The sequence below is a fragment of the Teleopsis dalmanni genome, chromosome X (genome assembly GCF_002237135.1).
Source record: "Teleopsis dalmanni isolate 2A chromosome X, ASM223713v2, whole genome shotgun sequence".
NCBI lineage: Eukaryota > Metazoa > Arthropoda > Insecta > Diptera > Diopsidae > Teleopsis > Teleopsis dalmanni.
In genome coordinates, this window is record NC_051848.1 from 63,796,091 (window position 1) to 63,817,306 (window position 21,216).

The 21,216-nt window shown below is 28.8% G+C and overlaps 2 protein-coding genes across 3 annotated transcripts in view; one reads left to right on the forward strand and one right to left on the reverse strand.

Moving 5' to 3' along the window:
• The window catches only part of LOC119662524 (calcineurin-binding protein cabin-1-like), a 33,593-nt gene that overhangs the window by 3,018 nt on the left and 9,359 nt on the right, over nt 1–21,216 (reverse strand). For both annotated transcript variants that reach the window (XM_038072157.1, XM_038072156.1), the window contains 14 exons: nt 20,054–20,170; nt 19,703–19,990; nt 17,321–17,507; nt 17,073–17,232; nt 16,863–17,016; nt 16,562–16,802; nt 15,275–15,777; nt 15,046–15,219; nt 14,397–14,595; nt 14,107–14,338; nt 13,749–14,047; nt 2,897–3,414; nt 2,437–2,833; nt 377–571 (listed from right to left, as the gene is read on the reverse strand). In XM_038072157.1, the coding sequence (XP_037928085.1) occupies nt 377–571; nt 2,437–2,833; nt 2,897–3,414; nt 13,749–14,047; nt 14,107–14,338; nt 14,397–14,595; nt 15,046–15,219; nt 15,275–15,777; nt 16,562–16,802; nt 16,863–17,016; nt 17,073–17,232; nt 17,321–17,507; nt 19,703–19,990; nt 20,054–20,170 (3,664 nt within the window). The remainder of the gene's footprint in view (nt 1–376; nt 572–2,436; nt 2,834–2,896; nt 3,415–13,748; nt 14,048–14,106; nt 14,339–14,396; nt 14,596–15,045; nt 15,220–15,274; nt 15,778–16,561; nt 16,803–16,862; nt 17,017–17,072; nt 17,233–17,320; nt 17,508–19,702; nt 19,991–20,053; nt 20,171–21,216) is intronic.
• On the forward strand, nt 7,420–11,551 carry LOC119662525 (tyrosine-protein kinase transmembrane receptor Ror). The gene is made up of 9 exons (XM_038072158.1): nt 7,420–7,861; nt 8,877–8,931; nt 8,999–9,144; nt 9,206–9,853; nt 9,912–10,125; nt 10,187–10,394; nt 10,468–10,915; nt 10,973–11,105; nt 11,169–11,551. The coding sequence occupies exons 1-9, from the start codon at nt 7,731–7,733 to the stop codon at nt 11,409–11,411; spliced, it is 2,226 nt and encodes a 741-aa protein (XP_037928086.1). The 5' UTR covers nt 7,420–7,730; the 3' UTR covers nt 11,412–11,551.

Below are 21,216 nucleotides of genomic sequence, written 5' to 3' on the forward strand. Positions count from 1 at the left end.
CTTTATGTGAAATGGAAATAAAGGAAAAAAATATTTTGTTTTTATTTCATGAGCTAAAAGATAAGAATATTTTCGATATGTACAGAAGTCATGATTATTTCATGAGTACAACAGTCAAAGACTATTGAATAATAATGTTTCAATAGAAAATAGCTTTTACGCAGTGTACCGGTTTATCTTTTCGATTAGGCAAAAAAGGTGGCAATAACGACCCCATAAAATTTGTCAATCTTTTGAATTTTTTAATAATTGTATCAAAAATATTAATATATATCCAAAACATATGCAACATAAATATAAAGTTAATATATTTAAATTTAATTTCAGATATTGAAAAATCATACACATAACATATATATATATATGTATATATTACCTGTTTAACTACTGCTGAATTTCCAAACAAGGACATCATAGACATTAAATTTGGGTTTTTCAAAATATCCGTTGAGATTGGAGCGCTTGTCGGAACAGTTGGTTGATTTACGTTTGATGTAACTGCAGGTTGTGGCTTACTAATACGACCACGTTGGCGCATGTTAAGTCCTGGTATTTGAATTGTTCGAGGAATCTAAAAATTAAATTAATATAATTAATGTACTACAGCCATGATAAGATTAGTTTAATGTTAGTTTAATTCAAAATATGTTGTGTACTTCAGATAATCGCAACTATTCATAAAAGATAAACGTAAGAGTTATACTTTCTAAGATACTTAAAAAACAATTTTAGGTAACTCACGTGGGATGCTCTTAACTTGCTTCTTGGCTTTTGATATGATGCAAAAGCAGTTGTTCTTTTGTTTATCTGTCTTTACCTACTCACCATATGTCACTCGTAACTACACAACCAACATATGCCAATATGCTTTCGTACTTTACTTGCAGCTCCCATAGTGAATAATCAGTTGCTTTCGTTACTGTCAGTTTATAAATGTTAACCTCGATATCAGTGTTTCTGGATTTTTTTCTGTAGCAGATATTTACTTTCTTAATTTTGATTAGCAATATATTGTCTTTTAAGTGTGAAAATGTGTTACCATCGTCTTTTACGTTCTCGCATTAATTAGTTTTTCTCTTAGTTACATACTGACAGCTGTGGCTTTCCAAGAAGCTAATTGCTCGGCTAAAAGATTTTATTGTATATGTCTTTGGGACATTTCTCCCAAAGGGACTACGCAAACAGTTCCCAGCGGACTACAATAACTACATATGTTTGCGTTGCTTTTCATCAGAACTCTGTAACACTACGAATTTTAGACAAATTCTTTATATTTAGATCAATATGTGTTATGGATGGAGAGGATATTTTATTTATTTTGTATTCCGACAAATACAATTTGAAATTATGTATGTTAGACTGATCGTATAGGAAATCAAGAAATATAGTTACACATAACAGTTTTTAAGGAGCAGTTTTCTATTGTTTATATATATATGTTTATCTATAAATAACTATAGTCATTCAATTTAAGCAGCTGTGGATAGATTTTTTAAATGATTGTTTTGGATAATTTTAAATAATTCTCTTCTTCTGATAGTAACTAATCGTAATCCGTAAACTAATGTTTTGTGTTGTAGTTTCTGCCTGCTAGATATTTCTGGCCAAGTCATGTAAACATTTGTATTCTTAACAAATGTTCAATAAATTAATTAATTAATTAAAACATTAATATTCTTAATGAACGACTGTATTTTTACTCGTTGCATTTTTATTGTTTAGTGATATATGAGTTATGTTGGTCATATAGATTACGATACCCACAGTACTTTCTTTGCTTATCCGAATGAATAATTGTTTCTCTTGATTTGAACCATGCATTTTTATTGCTAAGTTAGAATTACAGTAAATAGATTCAGTATGATATATATATGCTTTATGAGTGTACTAAATAATATTTTAAGCTCAGTCATATTGTAAGCTACGTTTTTTGTAATATAATGAGGTGATCTTAATGTCTTGTGATTTGAGCATATAAGAGATTTCGTATAAAAAGGAGGTGTTTTGTCTCTAACTGCATGCGAAGAAGAATCTTAAATTTCTCTTAATCTTAACCTTAATCTTAATCTTAATCTTAATCTTAATCTTAATCTTAATCTTAATCTTAATCTTAATCTTAATCTTAATCTTAATCTTAATGTAAGATATGAAGTAACGGATAATCAAATTTTTGAAAATGATAGTGACAAAATTATACCAAAAATAATAATACATTTTTTATTTTTGCATCAATAATAAATACAAAAAAAAATATAATTTACTTATTTGTTATAATACGAAATAAGGAAGATTTAATGGATACATATTTCTATATTCATGCATATATACATTTTGAAGCATTCAACAAAACTTTAAACAACAAACAAACCATTTGAGAAAAAATTATTTTTTTTAACATTATTATTTAAAATGAAACTTATTTTATTATGTACCAACCTGTGGTGTTAAGCCAAGTACGGCGTCTCCTATATTTGCATCAGCATTGCATGAGGTGATAGTATTTGCTTTTCCCATGTTTTTACGCGCGGACAATTCTTGCATACATAATTTTATTGCTAAATCAAGAAAATTAAGGTTGGCTGGCAGATTTTCCACTTTATCTTGTACATAATATTTATATGCATCAACCAGCAACTTCGTGAAGAGTACTTCCTTATGATTCATATGTTTGACGCATTTTTTATGAATTCTGTATATATCAAGAATAAGTTCTAACAGCTCTTTATCGTCACGTTGTTCCATATTATTTTTCAGATTTTTCCTTAATATTTGTGCGCAATAATTGACACAATTAGCATAAAGTTCTATACGTTCGAAATCTTTGATGTAACGTCTGTTAAAAGAAATAATTCTTATTACAATATTTATCTTATATAGTATATATCTTCATACTTACTTGTCATTATCGGGTGTCTTATACAATTGCAATCCAATATCAATCAATAAGTTATAATCATCGGTCTTTAGTAATAATTGTATCAAAGTACTAACACATTTGACCAGATGTGTTGAGAAACTGCCAGGTCGATCAATTTCAGAAGATGGTATACGCCAAATTCCATTAAATAAATTATTGGTTTTGCGATCGTAAAATAAGCCATTGACCAAGTTCCCTAGTGTAGTTCTATATTGGCCAAGCAATAATTGTTCACAAAATGTTAAATTCCGTAATTTCTCTGGACCATTCATATAGTGATATACTAGACGATAAATTGATTTGTAATGTTCTGGAAAACGGGTTATGCATTCTTCAAGGTTTTGCACTACAACCTTATAAAGAAATTCAATTTCAACTTCGGTATATGGAGTAACTGAATCAGAATCTGATTCGGAATCGGAAGATGAGTCTGATGTGACATTTGTGGATGTAGTGCTACTTGTAACTGTTGTTGTCGTGCCTGTTAAAGCACTTTCCTAAATAAACAAAAAAAAACAATTTATTTTAAATAATTATAATAATAATAATAATAATAATAATAATAATAATAATAATAATAATAATACATAATAATAATACATAATAAAACTACATAATTATAAAAAATTAAAATAATTATATATAGACTGTAGTTTCAGAAAACAAATATTGACAAATGTTGTAAGGCAGTTTATTTAAATTCTGAGTATATTTCTTAATGGAAGCTAAGTCCGCTAATTCATAACAAGCAAGGTGCGACATCTATGATAGAATAAACTCTCAGACTCTCAAACAACAGACTCTCATGTGAGAAAATAACAGCAAAAGTGTAAATACTTACACTCAACGGCCTGCTGGAAAATTTCGTCTGTTTTCAATTGGAAGACAGTTTCTAATCTGCAAACTGCTCGAGTTTTGCTAAAGGTGCAACATGTGATGCAATTTCTCAGTTTAAGGGCTTGAAAAAAACAAGCCCTAGATCAAATACTAAAAGCCCTAGATCATACGCCTAAAATGTGATTATTTGTCCTTAAATGAAACGCTATAAATCATACGCATAATGCGTCGACTTCAACATATAGAAGCTAAGTTCAAAGCAATACCAAATCGGTAATCCCGAAACCGTGGAATATTGGATTGATTTTAGTGGGCGAAGGTTTCAACATTAACTCAGCCAGCCTTTCCACTGCTTTATACCTACATCTACAAATTAAAAGTATATGCCACCATCTCACTGAAAGTCGTTGATTAATAAAGTCAATATAGTTAAACTATTGTGGAAATCGTCAGTTATTATATCCAGTAACTATTACTTAAACGTGCGTTAGACATAAGATTTGTTAAAAACCTTTACTATATTTACTTAATTTTAGTAAATCTATATAGAAATATTTCAAATGCAAAAAGATATAATTTATTAAATTTTAAATTTATTTATCGACCTGTTTTTTTTTTAATAATGGTTGTTTCTATATTACATTATAGACAATAGAGGATGACGCTTAGATATGGATTTCATTAATATTCAAAAAAAAATTAAAGAAACGTTGAATTTTAATTTTAATAAAAAGTGACTGACCTATAGCCGGATAAAAGATATAATTTATTTTGAACAAAAGTATTTTACTCTGTTATATTAGGTGGAAATAAGCATCTGAAGTTTACATTTGTATCTAACATAATAACCAAAAGGGTATATATGGCGTTGACTCCAAAAAAAATGTGTCCTAAGTAATATTTTATTATAGAATGAATGCCCAAGGAATAATGGATCGTCCTCAATGTATGGGCCAATAGCTGATGCATGTAAAGATCTAAATGTAGATCTTAATGGAACAGTAAATAATGTATTTTAGTTTAAGCATTTTTTTTTATAAAAATATAATAAATATAAATATTCATAAATAATAGAATAACAGATAAATAGATACAGATACTGACTAGTGCTTTATTGATTATTTCAATGGAATGATGGATTTTTATTTCTATGGAAAAATTATTCCTTGATTTTTTCAATGGATTTTTTTCTTCTATTCTGGTTTTCCTTGGGGAAATTGTTTCTTGATAAGCCAATAATTGAGTAATGATTTTAATAATTTAATATACACAAATAAATTAATATTTCTTTTTAATACTTTTATTGAATTTTTTTAAATTCAGTTTAATTAAAATTTTGAACTCATAACATTCACTTTACAATATAACGAAGTAAGCACTTCCGTCTGTCTGTCCTGAACCAATATAATTTATTTTTACATGGAACTCTTGAATACTGTTTGTTGAAATATATTCCAAACAGAAATTTGCAATAAGTCACTGAGTTCTTAAAACAATCAAAGGACGAAAAAAAAACTATAGATAGGTCGCTTTAAGGGATTATAACGAGATTATAAGAGATTATATTGGTGGTTGATAGAAGGAGAATTCTTTAAGAAAATTATTCTAGTGGTAATAAATAATTGATTAAAAAAAAGGAATAAACAAAAAATGAGGTTTTCTAGGAAAATTGGTTGAAAATGTGTTAATTGCAAGAAAAGGATCTAGTGTTAATTGACTATTTTTAAGTAACTGATGTCTTATTGAATGGATTTCCTCTTAGGTAGATTATTTGTTAAGCACATCTTATGTTAGGTTCATCTTATGTTATATTGTATATCCATCTTGCTTACGATCTTCGTCCGCTACTTGTTCACTGGGGTCACGTTATGTCCTAATCGGCTCTAAATATATGTTGTGTTCATTAATATCGGAGGTGTTACTTGGCGTTTTTATTAAGTAGACTTATCTTTGATATCTTGTATTTTGATTAATATTGAAAACTGATTTTCTCTCATTTCTGATACCAAGAAATCATTTGCTATAATGTTTTTAGTTAACATATACCAATTACATCCAAATAAAAGACCAAGATACAATGTTTTTTACTAGAAGATAATAATTGCTAAGCAATATTATTTCGCACAAAGCGCTATTTCAAGAAGAAATACTAGATTAAGGATCTTAAAAGTTATAAGTTTGTTGACATAAATAACATTAGTGGAGAATTTTTTATTTGGATGATTTGACAACAATCCAAATTGAGGATATAAGTGACTTTTAGTAGAATTCATATTAAAGGAATTAGAAAAAATTTTTACAAGCGAATAGAAAGATTGTTTTTTAATTCCAATTTAATATTATTTCTTTAATACCTCTTACAATATACATGCTTATAAATTGCCATTCTATATTATCATTATAGCTGCAGTGTAGTAGTAAAAAAGTATCTGTGATAAAGCAAACTCAACTTTGGCCTAGCGTGCCAGAAAGGAGGTATTTTGATCCCGATACGGGATACTTCTTCTCTATGTGGATAGTTGCGCTCAGCTGGATCAGCCTGAGAATGTTATGGGATACGTCCACTTGAGTTGCCCTGTTGGAAAGACCTAACGCGGGATTTATCATCAGAATTTGTTACCGGCATATTACATTCGATTGCTGCGTGTTTCGATCACGCTGGGGTTACCAATATATAGCGGCTCTTTGTCGCTTGTATGAACTCCGAAAGTTTTCTTATTAAAACAGAATAAAACGCACAACGCTATATATATTATGTAAGTTTCTTATGTATGATTTTCAGAAGAATTTATTGACCACCGGAAACTGGAAACGTATCTCTAAGTTTTTCAAATTAAATTTTGTGATGTCAGCACTTTTAAATTCAACTTGTCGTTGACAAGTTCTTTAAATTCTATGCCTTACACTCAATAAAAATATGATGTATATGACATATACCATACTTCATATATATAATCTTCACAGGCTCCCCCGAATTAGAGATCTGAATCTGCGCTCTTTGAATTAGAGAATATTTAACATTTTTTAGGTAGATGCCTTTTCGTCAAACTGTTCTGCTTAATTACTTTGGAGTATTTTTTTAAGGTTTTATAAAATGGAAGAGTATATCAGAGAAATTAATAATATATGTTTTTTGTGTAAAAATTCAATCATTCAATATGCGATCTTAAACATATAAACGTAGTTGTAGGTTTTGAAATTGTATTAAGAAATAAAGTAATAAAAATTTTATTAAGAAATGAATATTTTAAAGAAAAAAGTTAAAAATAAATGTGTTTATATTTCGATTAAGAGATGAATAGAATTGACCCTTCCAATAATGAGAGTTTTATAACAGATCTTTATAACGGATCCATACAGTTTTATTTAAAACAATAGATTCAAAGAGTTCGCATATAACGAATTTTACAAATACTAAGCAGAATTATTTTAGTTAATTTACATTATTATTTAGATTATTAGATTAATATTTTAGTAAATATATTTTTAAAAACATTTTTGCGTTGCCATATTATAGATGTGGCAACGCCGTTCAAAGGATAATTACTATCCTTTAAGGGGGTAGCTTAAAGTGTATACAACATATACACTTTGAGTTACATACACTCCACTCTAAGGGTTGATAACACACACAAACAATTATTTTTCATAACTGTGTTCTGTGCTCGTAAATTAAAAAACAAATTAAATTGAAATAATTAATAAAAACATATACATAATAAATCAAGCAATTTATGGAATATTATTTGGAATTGAAATGACGCGGCACGCGGTCCACTTAGACGTGTTAATAAGTCAGATAGTTCTATAATTGCAGAGATTAGTTCGGTGTTGTGCTTTCAAAATATGCTAAATTTATGTTGGGATAAAATGCACTGCATATTTATGTATACAAATGCACGAATGCAATAAAACAAAGATATATAGTTTAAGGATATAGTATTTTGAGTTCCTAATTGGAAGCAAAACAAAGAAAATGTTTACGAAAAGTTTATTGACTTTAACGCTGATATTGGCCTCAACATATGTTGGGCAAGGGGCTGAACATGATGAGATGTTGATAACTGACTCGAGAGATAACCACCGGGGGAATAATGATAATACTGGGTTAGTATCCAATAAAATAATAATATATTGTTTCATATAAAATATTAACAAAAGAAGAATTCAGTAGCAACAAGAGACAAAATTTTATGGGTTGGGCATAATGTGACATCTTCGTATGCTCCCCCTTCGTATTGTAAACGTTTATGGACTAAAAAATATTTTTACGCACTATTCTAGAATTACCTGACATTGACAATTCAAAAACATAATTACTAAAATAATATAGTAATATTAATTATATTTTGAAAAAATATATTTTGTTTTTAGATATTTATATAAATAAATAAAAAAAAAAATAAATAATTAATTTAAATTGAATTAAGAAATAAACATTATTACAATAATAAATACCAAGTTAGAATTAATTATTTTTAATTAACAAAAAATATTAATTTATTGTAAATATATATATTTATAAAAAATTATTAAAGTGAAAAAATTTGACCAATTAAAAAAGAAATCATATTAATAATATAATACATTAATGTTTGTTATAATGCAAATCATATATTTATAAACATCCCTCGATTATTTGGAGAAAGGACTGAGTGTTTTTTATAATCAGCTGGACGCATTTAGAAATGGTAGAATAGAGGTGAAATGGTAGAATAGAAGAAATAGAATAGAAAACCGGCTGTAAGAATGGAATTGTTATGTAGTGAATTGAAGAATTGCGCTTGAAGTGAGAAAATAAAATGTGCATAGGCGTGTCTTTTTTAGACACCAACAAATATTATTTACAGGACAAAGTTGTACAAAGAATCGGACCTTATATATAATTTATAACAGCATAGTACAGAATGTATTTCGGAGTTTATACCTGCAATAGTTATCCAACACTAATATATATAATATATTATAGTTATAGTTATCCAATATATATAATATATTATAAATAGTAACAATTTCTTTTATATATATATATATATATCTATATATATATGTTATATATATTAATTTATTTACTAAACTAAAATTTAATATGTTATATTCTTTTTGAATATAATTTTTTTAGATCGAAGAGTAGCGAAGTAACTAAATCTTTGTCAAATCATGGTTATACAGAAGAGGTAAATTGCTGGTTTTTAATTTTAACTTATAACAAATCAAAGTTAACTATATTAATAATACCGACAGATACCGGCAGGAATATGTCAAATATATAATGGCAGCACTTGTGCCAAATATTTACGAAATGAAAGCGTTTTTGTACCACCGAATTTATCCTTGAATGAACTGGAAGAGAGATTGAAATCGGCGTATGGCGTTATTAAGGAATCAAAGTGCGTAGTTTGTGCTTCTTACACAAATATATATATATTAATTTGTATTTGTGTTTTTTAGAGATATGAATCCGAATTGTCGAATATATGCACTGCCAAGTTTGTGCTTTAGTTCACTGCCATTATGTCGCACTCCGGAACGTACTAATTTATTATACTTTTCTAATCGAGCCACACACAAAGAGCGTAAGTTACGCAAAAATCATACAATAATTGATGCAGGCGTCAGCACTGAGAATCACATCATTGGTGGTCGACATAGACGCTTCTTGGACAAAAATACAAAAGAGCGTAAATTATTCCTAAAACGTAAATCATCTATAGCTTATGATGAGGGTTTCTCGGGTAAAATTTCGAGCCAATATCCGCCGAGTAGGGAAACTGAAAATCTACGCAGAATATGTCGCGATGAATGTGAATTGTTGGAAAATGAATTATGTCAGAAAGAATATGCAATAGCGAAACGTCATCCAGTCATAGGACAAAAACTGCCATTGGAGGAGTGCCAGAGTTTACCAAAACATAGCGATTGTTCATCTCTTGGCATAACAATCGATGTTGATACTGAACAAAATTGTTACTGGGAAAGCGGAACAGGTTATCGAGGTACATTAGCTGTATCCGCCTCAGGGAAGCCGTGCTTGCGTTGGTCTTGGTTAATGAAGGAGATATCTGATTATCCAGAATTAGCGGGACAAAATTATTGCAGGTATATATTGTAGAATAAAGAAAATAAACATGACATAATCTCTTGTCAAATTTAATAGAAATCCAGGCAACACTGAAGATCGACCTTGGTGCTTTGTTGATGATAAGTCATTCGAAAAACTTATTGAACCGTGTGATATTCCGAAATGTGCAGATAAAATTTGGTTTTATATATTTATAACATTTGGTGGAATTGTTTGTCTTCTCATCTTATACATCGTTTTGATCTTTTTCAAACGGCGACAGAGCAATGGCATGACCAATATACAAAACGTAAGTGTTGTTAAGTACTATAAAACAAGAATATCATAATACAATGAATTCATTAAAATAGATAAATACTCCGAATGCTGATAAAAATATTTACGGGAACTCTCAAGTTAACACTTCAATTGAATTGTCACGTTTAAATGGGAACAACTTAGCTAATGAGCAGACAACTTCCTTCTCGCAGAATTTGGAAAAAAGTTCGCTTTTACGTGTGCCGCAGTACACACTGCAGGATGTGGAGTTTGTTGAGGAACTGGGTGAAGGTGCTTTTGGTAAGTAAATTATTATATTTCAAAATAATTTGAAATTCTTTACAACTATAACTTAATAACTTATATGTAATAGGCAAAGTGTACAAAGGACAATTAATGCAAACGAGTGGTGAGCGCATATTTGTTGCTGTCAAAGCATTAAAGGAAAATGCTTCGTTCAAAACTCAACAAGACTTTAAACGGGAAATTGAGCTTATATCCGATTTGAAACACGACAATATAGTCTGCATATTAGGAGTCGTTTTAAATAAAGAACCCTACTGTATGCTCTTCGAATATATGTCTAATGGAGATCTTCATGAGTTCTTAATCGCCAATTCGCCAAATGAAAATAAATGTCTTAGTCAACTGGAATTTCTAAAGATTTCCTTACAAATAAGTGAAGGCATGGAATATTTATCGGGACATCATTATGTGCATCGCGATTTAGCCGCCCGCAATTGCTTAGTTGGTGATGAATTAACAGTTAAAATTTCAGACTTTGGTCTCTCAAGAGATATATACAGTTCTGATTATTATCGGTAATATATTTTATCACTATATACATATAAATATATCTTACTTTCAAATTTTTGCAGAGTTCAATCAAAATCTTTATTACCAGTACGTTGGATGCCATCAGAATCTATTTTGTATGGAAAATTTACAACAGAAAGTGACGTTTGGTCCTTTGGTGTTGTTTTATGGGAAATTTACAGTTATGGGATGCAGGTTAATATTAGATATGTTATCAACAAGTTCAATATTAAAAAAATATATTTGTAATATTTTCAGCCTTACTACGGCCATAGCAACCAAGAAGTTATCAATTTAGTACGTTCCAGACAATTGTTGTCATGTCCAGAAGCTTGTCCAACTGCTGTTTATTCTCTGATGATCGAATGTTGGCATGAGCAATCAGTTAGGAGACCATCGTTTTCGGAAATAACACATCGCTTGAAAGTCTGGTATCAAGGGCAAATGAAAATAAACAACACTCCAACCCAAATGACCAAATCCTTCCAATCAAATTCTTAAACTATTTTATACTAATATTTATTAACAAACAATAACAAAAAACATGAAACAAAATGACATTTTTTACTATAATTAACTTTACAATTATGAATTGAAAATCGATTAAAATTAGATTTAAATAATAATAAACATATGATATGAAACGGAGGTTGCAAAATTGAGATATAAACATCAAAATATTTATATTTATTTTACATTAACGAAAAATTAAAAACAATATCAACTTGTAAAAGTATATATGAACCATTTAGATTCTAAATATTCTATTTTTAAGTTTTATATTTCGTAAAAAAATTCAAAAATATATTCCATTTATTACGAAACAAAATTTTGTGAATAAATTTTTGGTAAGGTAAGGTAAGGTAAGAAGAATTCAGTAATAGCAACAAAAAAATTAAAGATGAAGCTCGAGTATTATTTCTTTTATTAATTTACTACAAAAAATTCGAAGTGAATAAAATGACTTATAATACAATAGTTCTCACACATCCCTTTGACCAATCTTGCCTTATATCCTTTATTCACTTTCCTCATTCTATTTAATTCTAAAATTTTTGTCTGCAATAACTGATGTACAGATGTACATGAGTATAAAGTTGTTCTCAGTTTACACAAAACCAATTTGACTCAACAGTAGTCCTTTATACGTCGAATTATATAGGATCTCAATAACCTTCACATAACAACCCTGAACATTATATCAGGAAGTTTTGATTACAATATGATCATTCATAGATATCGCTTATTAACTTACAGAAAAAAAGCAACGAGTTTAAATAATATAAACTTTTCTGGCAAATAACGATAACGACAGTTCCATAGTAAACAGTTCCATATCACGCGTTCATCAACGGTATTTTATCCGTTTCTAACCCCTAAACTTCTGACAACATTTAATACATTTTACCTATATTGTTTCGACGGACTTCCTCTTCTATTACCTTTTTGTACTACGACTTTTCATAGGTTCATTCTTACGATGTATATAAATATATGCAAACATATAGCTTTTTTTTATTAATATGTATGCTCATAATTTGGTTAGTTGGGTACAGTGACTGAACAGTGAATACCCATCCGCTTCTCATAATTAGCAATTATTATTATTTAATTTAATAATAATATCAAATTATTATTTTAATACTACATTCATCTCAAGAAAGACAAGACTAAATCCATTCTACTGGGTTTATGTAATATAAAATATCTTTTATTCATATCGATAAGAAGTTTTAGAGATACTGTCTAGAAAGTATTTCTATAATAAAAGTTAAAAACTACCAGAAAGTCGAAATAACTGCAATTATCTTTGTAGTATTTCTGAATCCCTGTTAATAAGTTCATAGGACCTGATTTTATGATACGAAGACCAGATTGATCGGGTTACACATGTTGTAAGTGATCTGTTCCTAATGTAAACTGAAGAAAGTGGAGCCAGATGTTTACATTCTAATGATTTCTAGTAAAATATACATAATTAAGACCAAGACGAAGGACTGTTTTTTCATTCTCTTCAATATTTCTTTTATCGAGTACTTAGATGTTACTAACATCAGCAAACCGATTTAGCCCGCCGATTTTCACTCTGTTTTCCTATTTTTTTGACCATATTTGATTTAGCGATAAAAAATTAAAGAGCTTTAAGTTTTAAAAGTTATTATGTTCCAAATCTATGAATCTATGAAACAATATATTTCTATTTCCGGTAATCCTTACAACATTTAATAATGTATGCCGAAAATAATTATATTTCATTAACTACATGTCTATATAAAACATTATATCATCTATTCCACAGTCTTCATACATACGCGATATGATTTAAAAGCATATCGCTCAGAGTTCAGGGCTATTCTTTTCGAACGGGAACAAATTAGCTATTGCTGTTTGAGTGACATTCTTAAAAAAAGGAATATGATTAAACAGTGTATAATTCGAAGCTACAGAGCTATTCTTATCAAGCGAAAAAAAAAGGACCTATTGCTGTTTAAGTGACATTGTGAAAGCAGTGAACACATAAAAGCTGTATGATTTAGGAGCATATTGTTTGAAACTTCAGTGCTATCCTTTTGATCGGGAAAAAATTAGCTCTTGTTTATTGAGTGATATTCTGAATTAATGTAAAAGATGATATAACATCACCTTCTTTTATATTGTATCGTTTATCGTATCGTATCATTTATGTTTTTTTTTTTGTTTTAAAATACGAAAAAGTATTCTTAAACATAATTCGCTACACTTATTGATTAGAGTAACAAAAGAGAATGGATATCATGCATGAAAACATAATTAGAACCAATTATAATTATAAAGTGGATATTATAAATTTAGATTTACCTGTGATTCCCGTCTAATAGTTTGTGTTTGATCAATTTTTGGAGCTTGAACGCCATTACGTTCCCTATTGCTTATTTGCATTTCGTTGTTTGTCTCGTTTCCGAGATTAATTGTTACACGTAGTGTTTCCTTTAATTTGCCATTATCTGTTTTCATAGTTGTTTCATTTGTGGTTAAGTCAGGATTTGTACAATTAGTCGAATTAATTTTTTCGCCATTTGAATCCTTTTTAAATTTGCTGGGAGCATCAGTCTCATTTTTATCGCTCATTTTGCGTTTCAGAGCATGAAAACAACTGCCTACAACATATATACAAATTTTATATGAATTTATATAAAAAATTGAAAAATATATTTACCATCGATTTTGGCTTTATTAAAAGCAAATGGACTATTTGCCAAATTATCTAGTACAGTGGTAAATAAGCGCCCAATTTCCCTACTAATTTCCTTCTCATGTTCGAGATACTTTATTATTGCAGAATTTGTACGATAGTATAGCTCTAGTGCCTCCACCGATAATGTTGAGGGATTACTATGATTAAGTTTAATCGGATATGTGGCTTTGTTTTCGTATAAATGATTAGCAGCCTATTTAAATAAATTTGAATATAATTTAATAATAAAAAATTAAAATATTGTTTTTTACCGTCAAATAATAGTTTAAGAACACTTTTGGAGCTTCTTTTCGTTTTTCGGCGACTTTTCCTAGCATATATTGACATAACCATTTTTCATCGTGTGTATCAATATTTTCATCAGCATTATTTTGCAAAGTATTCGCCAACGAGAAACAATTATAAGCTATTTCTAACATTTTCTCTTTACGTTCCTCAATGCTCGAAAATCTAAAAAATATATGAAGAGTAAAAAATATGTTATCAATAGAATAAGTTTAACTATCGTATTATGAGTTGATATAATAACTGAATGAATTCAGGAGCAGCCGGTTTACGACTTGAAGCCACTCGTATTTTGAGACGACCATACACCACTTAATTCTCACAACAACTAATAGGTACTTTATGCTTATTCATTCATGTTACTGTTTCCCCATAAAGGCAAAAGTCTACAGCCAGACATTGAGTACTGATCGTACGACTTATCAATAATAAAACATAAAAATAAAATAAAATTTATAAACATGATTCGTTTTTGTTTACTGCATAAACTAAACAATATTTGTAGCATTTCAAATTTTTAAATTTGATTTAATACATCAAAAAAGCATTTTATTGCTTCTACCGTTCATGTTATAAATCGTATTTTTGTTTTTTTTTTTGGTTTAAAAAACTCACTCTTCCATTGACAAATTTTCAGACGATTGCTTCAAATATCTGGCACAAAACGAATACAGCGTATAAGTGAAGGAACCATATTCAATCCATAATAATGTTTGGTTGCGATTTAAGGTAATACAGCGCTCAAAACAGCGTATGGTCTCTTCACACTCGTTCAATAAAATCGATAAACTGTAATTAAATTATTATTATTATTAAACTAAAAATATATAAGTTCAATACTAACTCAATTTTTGCTAATCCATTAAGCTTAGTTTCAATTTTGCTTGCTTTTGATAATGCTATGCCAGCCCAGGAATCGACTCTTTCTGTATTTCCTACTAAATCTAATGTATAATATTTTATAGCTTTAGAAAAGTCTCGACATTTGAAATAATAATCAGCCAATAAATAATATATGCTGTTGATTTTATATGGTAACGGAGTTTGTGGACAGTCATCCTCTTCTAGATTACCACTACCACTTATAAATTTCGTTATACGTGTTATAGCAGGCGTGGGATCTAGCTCGATCGGCATAAGTGCGACAATTTTAATCAACAATTGTTCCATATCAGCTGATATTGATTCCAGTTTGTACGAGTTGAACTCAGGTAAATTCTCTGGTCTATACAAATCAAAAAGCTGTATAGCTTTTGGCCATAACAGTTCAACTGTGACAGCATCATGTTCCTCGAGATGCCTTGAGCGCGCTTTTTTTTGTGGATAACCATATAGGCAATAAGTAATCTAAAAAACATTAAAAATATTTACAAATGTGTTTTAAAAAAAAAAAAACAAAAATAAAATATTAGAAAATTTTTTTTTAAATTGTGACAAGATAAGACATTGAGAGATCTCAAAGAATATATAGACATTTAATGGAGAAGTATAAACTACAGACAAATAAATAATAATAATAGAAGAATGCGAACAATAGTCAAGAAGCAACAACAAAAATTTGATCAATTTGTTAAAATTTAGCTGACCATACAACGCTGTTTCCAGTATTGCTCGAAACGTACAACGCTGTTACTTAAGACAGCGTTGTATGGTCAGCTAACTTCCAAATTAAATTAATCAAATTTTCGTTGTTATTTCCTCATTACTATTCAAACCCATCGTTTTAACACGCGTCACATTCGTAAAAAAAAAACCAACCTTAGAAAAAATAAATATATATGACTAAAAGATAACTACCGACCGACAAAATATTGATTTGATAAGAAAAAACTAAAAATTTGGAATAAATTTATTTATAATTAAATAAATCCAAAAAATTTTTGAAAATATTTAAACTAAAATAAAAAATAAAATAAAACAAGTAGAAAAAAGAAAAAATTAATAATAAAAGTTGGAAAAAAAAGTTAAATGTTGAAAAAACAAATAAAAACAAATAAAAACAAATAAAAAAAAAATAAGTAAAATATGAAAAAAATCAATAAAAAAAAAATTAGTGAAATGTGGAAAAAAGAAATAAAAAATATATTCGAAAAAATATTAAACTAATACTGTATATGATTGAAGCAAACACCTGTTCAATATATTCATAAAGTGAATCTCTGCAGGCATCATAGATTGGTGCTCTAAAATTTGGTGTTATGGCGTCTAATGTATACTGTAATAAACTGCCATTGTCGCGAGTACACCAATGACGTTTACCCAAAAACTCATGTGCAGTAAATAAAACTAAAAATGAATGTGGTAAGATTTCTTCTTCTTCTTCGGATTCCTCAGATTTCGATTTGATAGGAGATGAATTACAATTTTCTTCTCTAAATTTTAGACAGACAAATTTATTAGAATTATTTTTAAGTATATAATTATTAGCATACCGTATTGCGATCTGATGCAAAATAACCCATGTACGTTTTGTTTCAAGCTCGTGAACTGGATTATTATTTTTGTCAAATGGTGAATCCAGTTGATGAGTAACAAGACTTATTATATTTTGTACTAGTCGTGTGTAATTCTCATCTAAGCTTTCAACTGTAAAATAAAAAAAAAATTAATTTTTTAATACTAATCATTTGGATTTTGCATACATATGTCGAATCCCTCATTTAGGCATATGGCTTCTATATAAGACATAGTGAAATTGATTGATTCAGCCCATAGCTTATGGCGGTAGGCTGACACTTTAACTTCTTTTAGATATTGACCAGTGCAGAAACAAAGACACTTTTCAGACCATATCATACATTCCTAGAGAAAAAGTTTGTTTTGGAAACAAAGTAAGGTTAATTTTAGATAGGTATTAGTTAAGTTAAATTTTTAGCTTTAGTCAACTTACTTTATATGATTGCATATTCCAAAGAGCTTGCAATAAAACTTCTATCTGTATTTTAAAATCTTTTACCCAATTTTCAGAGTCCGTTACTTCATCTTTGCTGTTTCTGATGTTATATTTTATTACTTCTGATAGTTCCGTCCATTTTTCTTTTTCAAATAATATTGGAACTTTATTTAACGAAACTTTTCTAAAAAAAAAAAAATAAAATATTAACAAATTTTTTAAAAAAGCTATTTAATATGTTTTAATTCAATTTCAAGTAGATAACTTTTTACTAGTTATCATTATAATAGTTCATGCAATTATTTTTAACCTACTTAAAATCCATATCCTTGATTTATTATACCAAAATTGTTTTTTTTTTAACACAAATTTATAAGTGTAAGTTTTTTTTTAAACAAACATTTTGAATAAGCCCAATAATAATAAAAAAAACATATTGAAAATTGGTCTTAATAACAATTTATCACAAATTGTTTATTATAATCAAAATTTAATTGTTTTAGCAAAAGGAATGGCCGGGACAAAATACTTCTAGTATCTATATAAAAAAATAACACCAAATGAAAAAATATGCGTTTTATATATATAATATATATACTGTAAACAAAGAATTGTCAACCATTAAAGCATCTAAATCTCATCAGATGAAATGTAAACTGGTGGTGGAGTTTCTAGAAAAGCTAAGAATATTTGGTCAAAACAACCAAGTTTGAATTTTCTGGGTTCTGCGACATGTTTAAATTGAAGGAATGAAAAGATAGTTACTATACTATACTACAACGGCTATACTTGAAGATACTGATGTTGATGTTGTTGTTGTAACCCGCTGGAATTTGGTTGTAAAATCCCTTTAAGAGGTTGGTGGACGGCACTTAGTCATCGTGGTTAATGAGTGGCTCAGGGATGTAGACCTGGCCGTTCTTGGAACCACTTCAAGATGCGTACTCTTTTGTGGACTGGGAACAGCTAACATTTCTTTATTTATTAGGGAAGAAGAGGAAAATTAAAAATTACGTTGGTATAACTTACAGGTGTTACATATGTCAATATAAGGATTGTTTGTATTTAATAAAGAATACCATATGAATTATAACAGGAATTCTAATCAGCAAAATAAAAATAAATTGGAAATTGCATCTGCAGGTCTTACAAAAAGAAAGAGGAAATAGAGCTGAAAGAGTCACTATAGCTTCACAATATATAGACACAATATATAGAAATTTGCACATATTTGTAATCAACATCAATTTAACATAAACATGTAATAATAACAACACGACACTAGTAACTACAAAAGACGTTTTATTTACACAGCACAGTACACTACGTTTAACACTCAACACATAATTTCATTTCACTCACTGTGGAATTTCAATATAATCTAAAATAAAACAGAGTAGTTTTATTTAATATATATTTTATATTAAAAAACTCACAAGTACCACACCGCATCTGCACCGGCAGTATATTGAATTCATCTGAAATTATAATTACAATTAACAATAAATAAAGAAATGTATTTAAATAAGTGAAGAATATACATACCTTATTTATTCATTATAATATATTTATTACGTTTATAAACAAAAGAAAACACAATTAAACAAAACACGATGAATTCAAAAACACACGAGAATACAAAGCACAGAAATTACACATAGGACAACAACAGCAACAGATCACAAGTACCAAAAATACCAACGACATATGTACCGACGCGCTACACAAAAGCTTCGGTAGTTTGAGTATAAGTAAACGCGCATTGTACAAGCAAAGACACTTGCTTGAAGATTTTCAAAGGCACTAATAAGTCTTTCTAAAACATGGCAATAGAGATTTTTCAGTAGAACAGTAGTCAAGGTTATCATCATAAATCTTGATCTCGAGTTGATCATATATGTAAATAGTGTCAAGGTAGTCATCATACATCTTGACCAGTAAATTTTGTATTTAGGATTAAGTAACTCAGCATAAAATTCTAATCCCCGCTAATAACGTTTTCTCTTACAACAAAGACTAATAACAAGAGGAGTGTCGTCTATTCGAGAGCATAAATGCAACGTCCGGACCAGTTACCAAAACGTGTGATAAGAGTATATTATAGTATAGTATATAATAGTATATTATAATTATATAAGATTTTTAAATTTTCTTTTAAATAAACAATCAACAAAAATCCATCAAATTGCTTTTGACTTCAAAAGAAAAAAAAAATAAATTGGAACGACCCCTGGACAACGGCTAGGTATACCTCAGCACTATCGGCGAATAAAACGTGCCATTACAATAGCACTCTTTAATAATAACATTAAGCATATGATTTATTTTAAGAAAATATATTACTCTTAACTGTAATAAATATCTATATTATAAAAATACCTTCTAAGTCCTTCACAGGTACTGGTTACAGTATATTTCGTCAAACATCCTGTCTTTAAGTTTGGTAAATGTACTACAATTATGTCCTGTTTACTCTGAATTATTGTCTTAATACTTTCCAAACATAAAACACATTTTTCCAATTCATTCCTGTAATCATGAAGTAAATACTCCAAATTGGCTAAACGAAGTTCATAGTAAATGAAGAAATCTGGGTTTGCAACAAATACCGAACCACTGACGAAGGAAAGATGCTGCATTGTTTCAGTCCAGGCTATCGATAATTCACTAAAATAAAAAATTAATATTATATAAATAAAATATAAAATTATATATGTTAAAAGTTATTACCGGCTCTCTGACATACAATTCTCATATTCCAATTCTAGATATAATAAGCAAATACGATACGATGCTTCAAAGTTAGAGTTTGATAACATATGCCAATTAGACTTATCAAAGTGATCGCTATAAAAAAAAAAAAAACTTATTTTCTGATATATTTGAAAGAATATAAAAAATTATTTATTTTGGGATCGATTATTGTCATATTCGACAATATTAAATATAGTTATATTAAGCAAAGTTGGAAACCCTAGCTTGTTCTTTTAGTACATATTTAGTTTTAGTACATATTATATATAGTACATATTATATCGACATTTGTTAGTTCACTGTTGTTTTGAAATCGCCGGAAATACGAAGAGAGTCATCTGATTTTATAACCATTACAATTGTGGCGAAGTCCACTCACAAATTTTATTGGTTTTAAAACCAGATGGCTCTCTTCGTATTTGCGGCGATTTCAAAACAACAGTGAACAAATAAATTGATGTCGATCGATATCCATTACACAATATGTACTTAAACTAAGTATAATATGGCGTTCACACTAGCCGAAAATGGCTCATTTTGAATGAGCCATTTGAAAGTGTTTACATTCGTTGTAATTCATTTATTCTCACATCAAACAGCTGATTTCTCAACTTACCTGTTGATTTGACTTTTGGCCTGTACCAAAAAAAAGGTTGGATTAAGGTTAATTATACCTTCAAACCTTACAATATAAACTGAAAACATATTTTTAACTTCGATTAAGTACTTTTTGGGAAGTAGAAGTTCTAAAAAGAGTTGCATCGTTTTCAAGGAAATGCAACCACCAAATATTTGTTTACCTTTTTTTGTAAATATATCACAATGCCATAAAAAGCTTTTATTTAGAGCAACATATTTGGAACGCATTCGACCCTCGTTGGAACGCATTCATACAGAATGTGATCCAAATTTTATACGCAAGAATGAGCCATTTGCTTCTCATTTCTGATTTTTGACCAAAATGAGCCATTTGAGACTAGTGTAAATGTCGTATAACTCTTGTTTTACACATTATATATATACACAATATGTACTAAAACTAAGTACAAGCTAGAGTTTCCAACTTTGCTTAATATAACTAAATTTAATATTGTAGAATATGACAATTATTGTTATTGCTGTTATTTTAACCCAAAAAG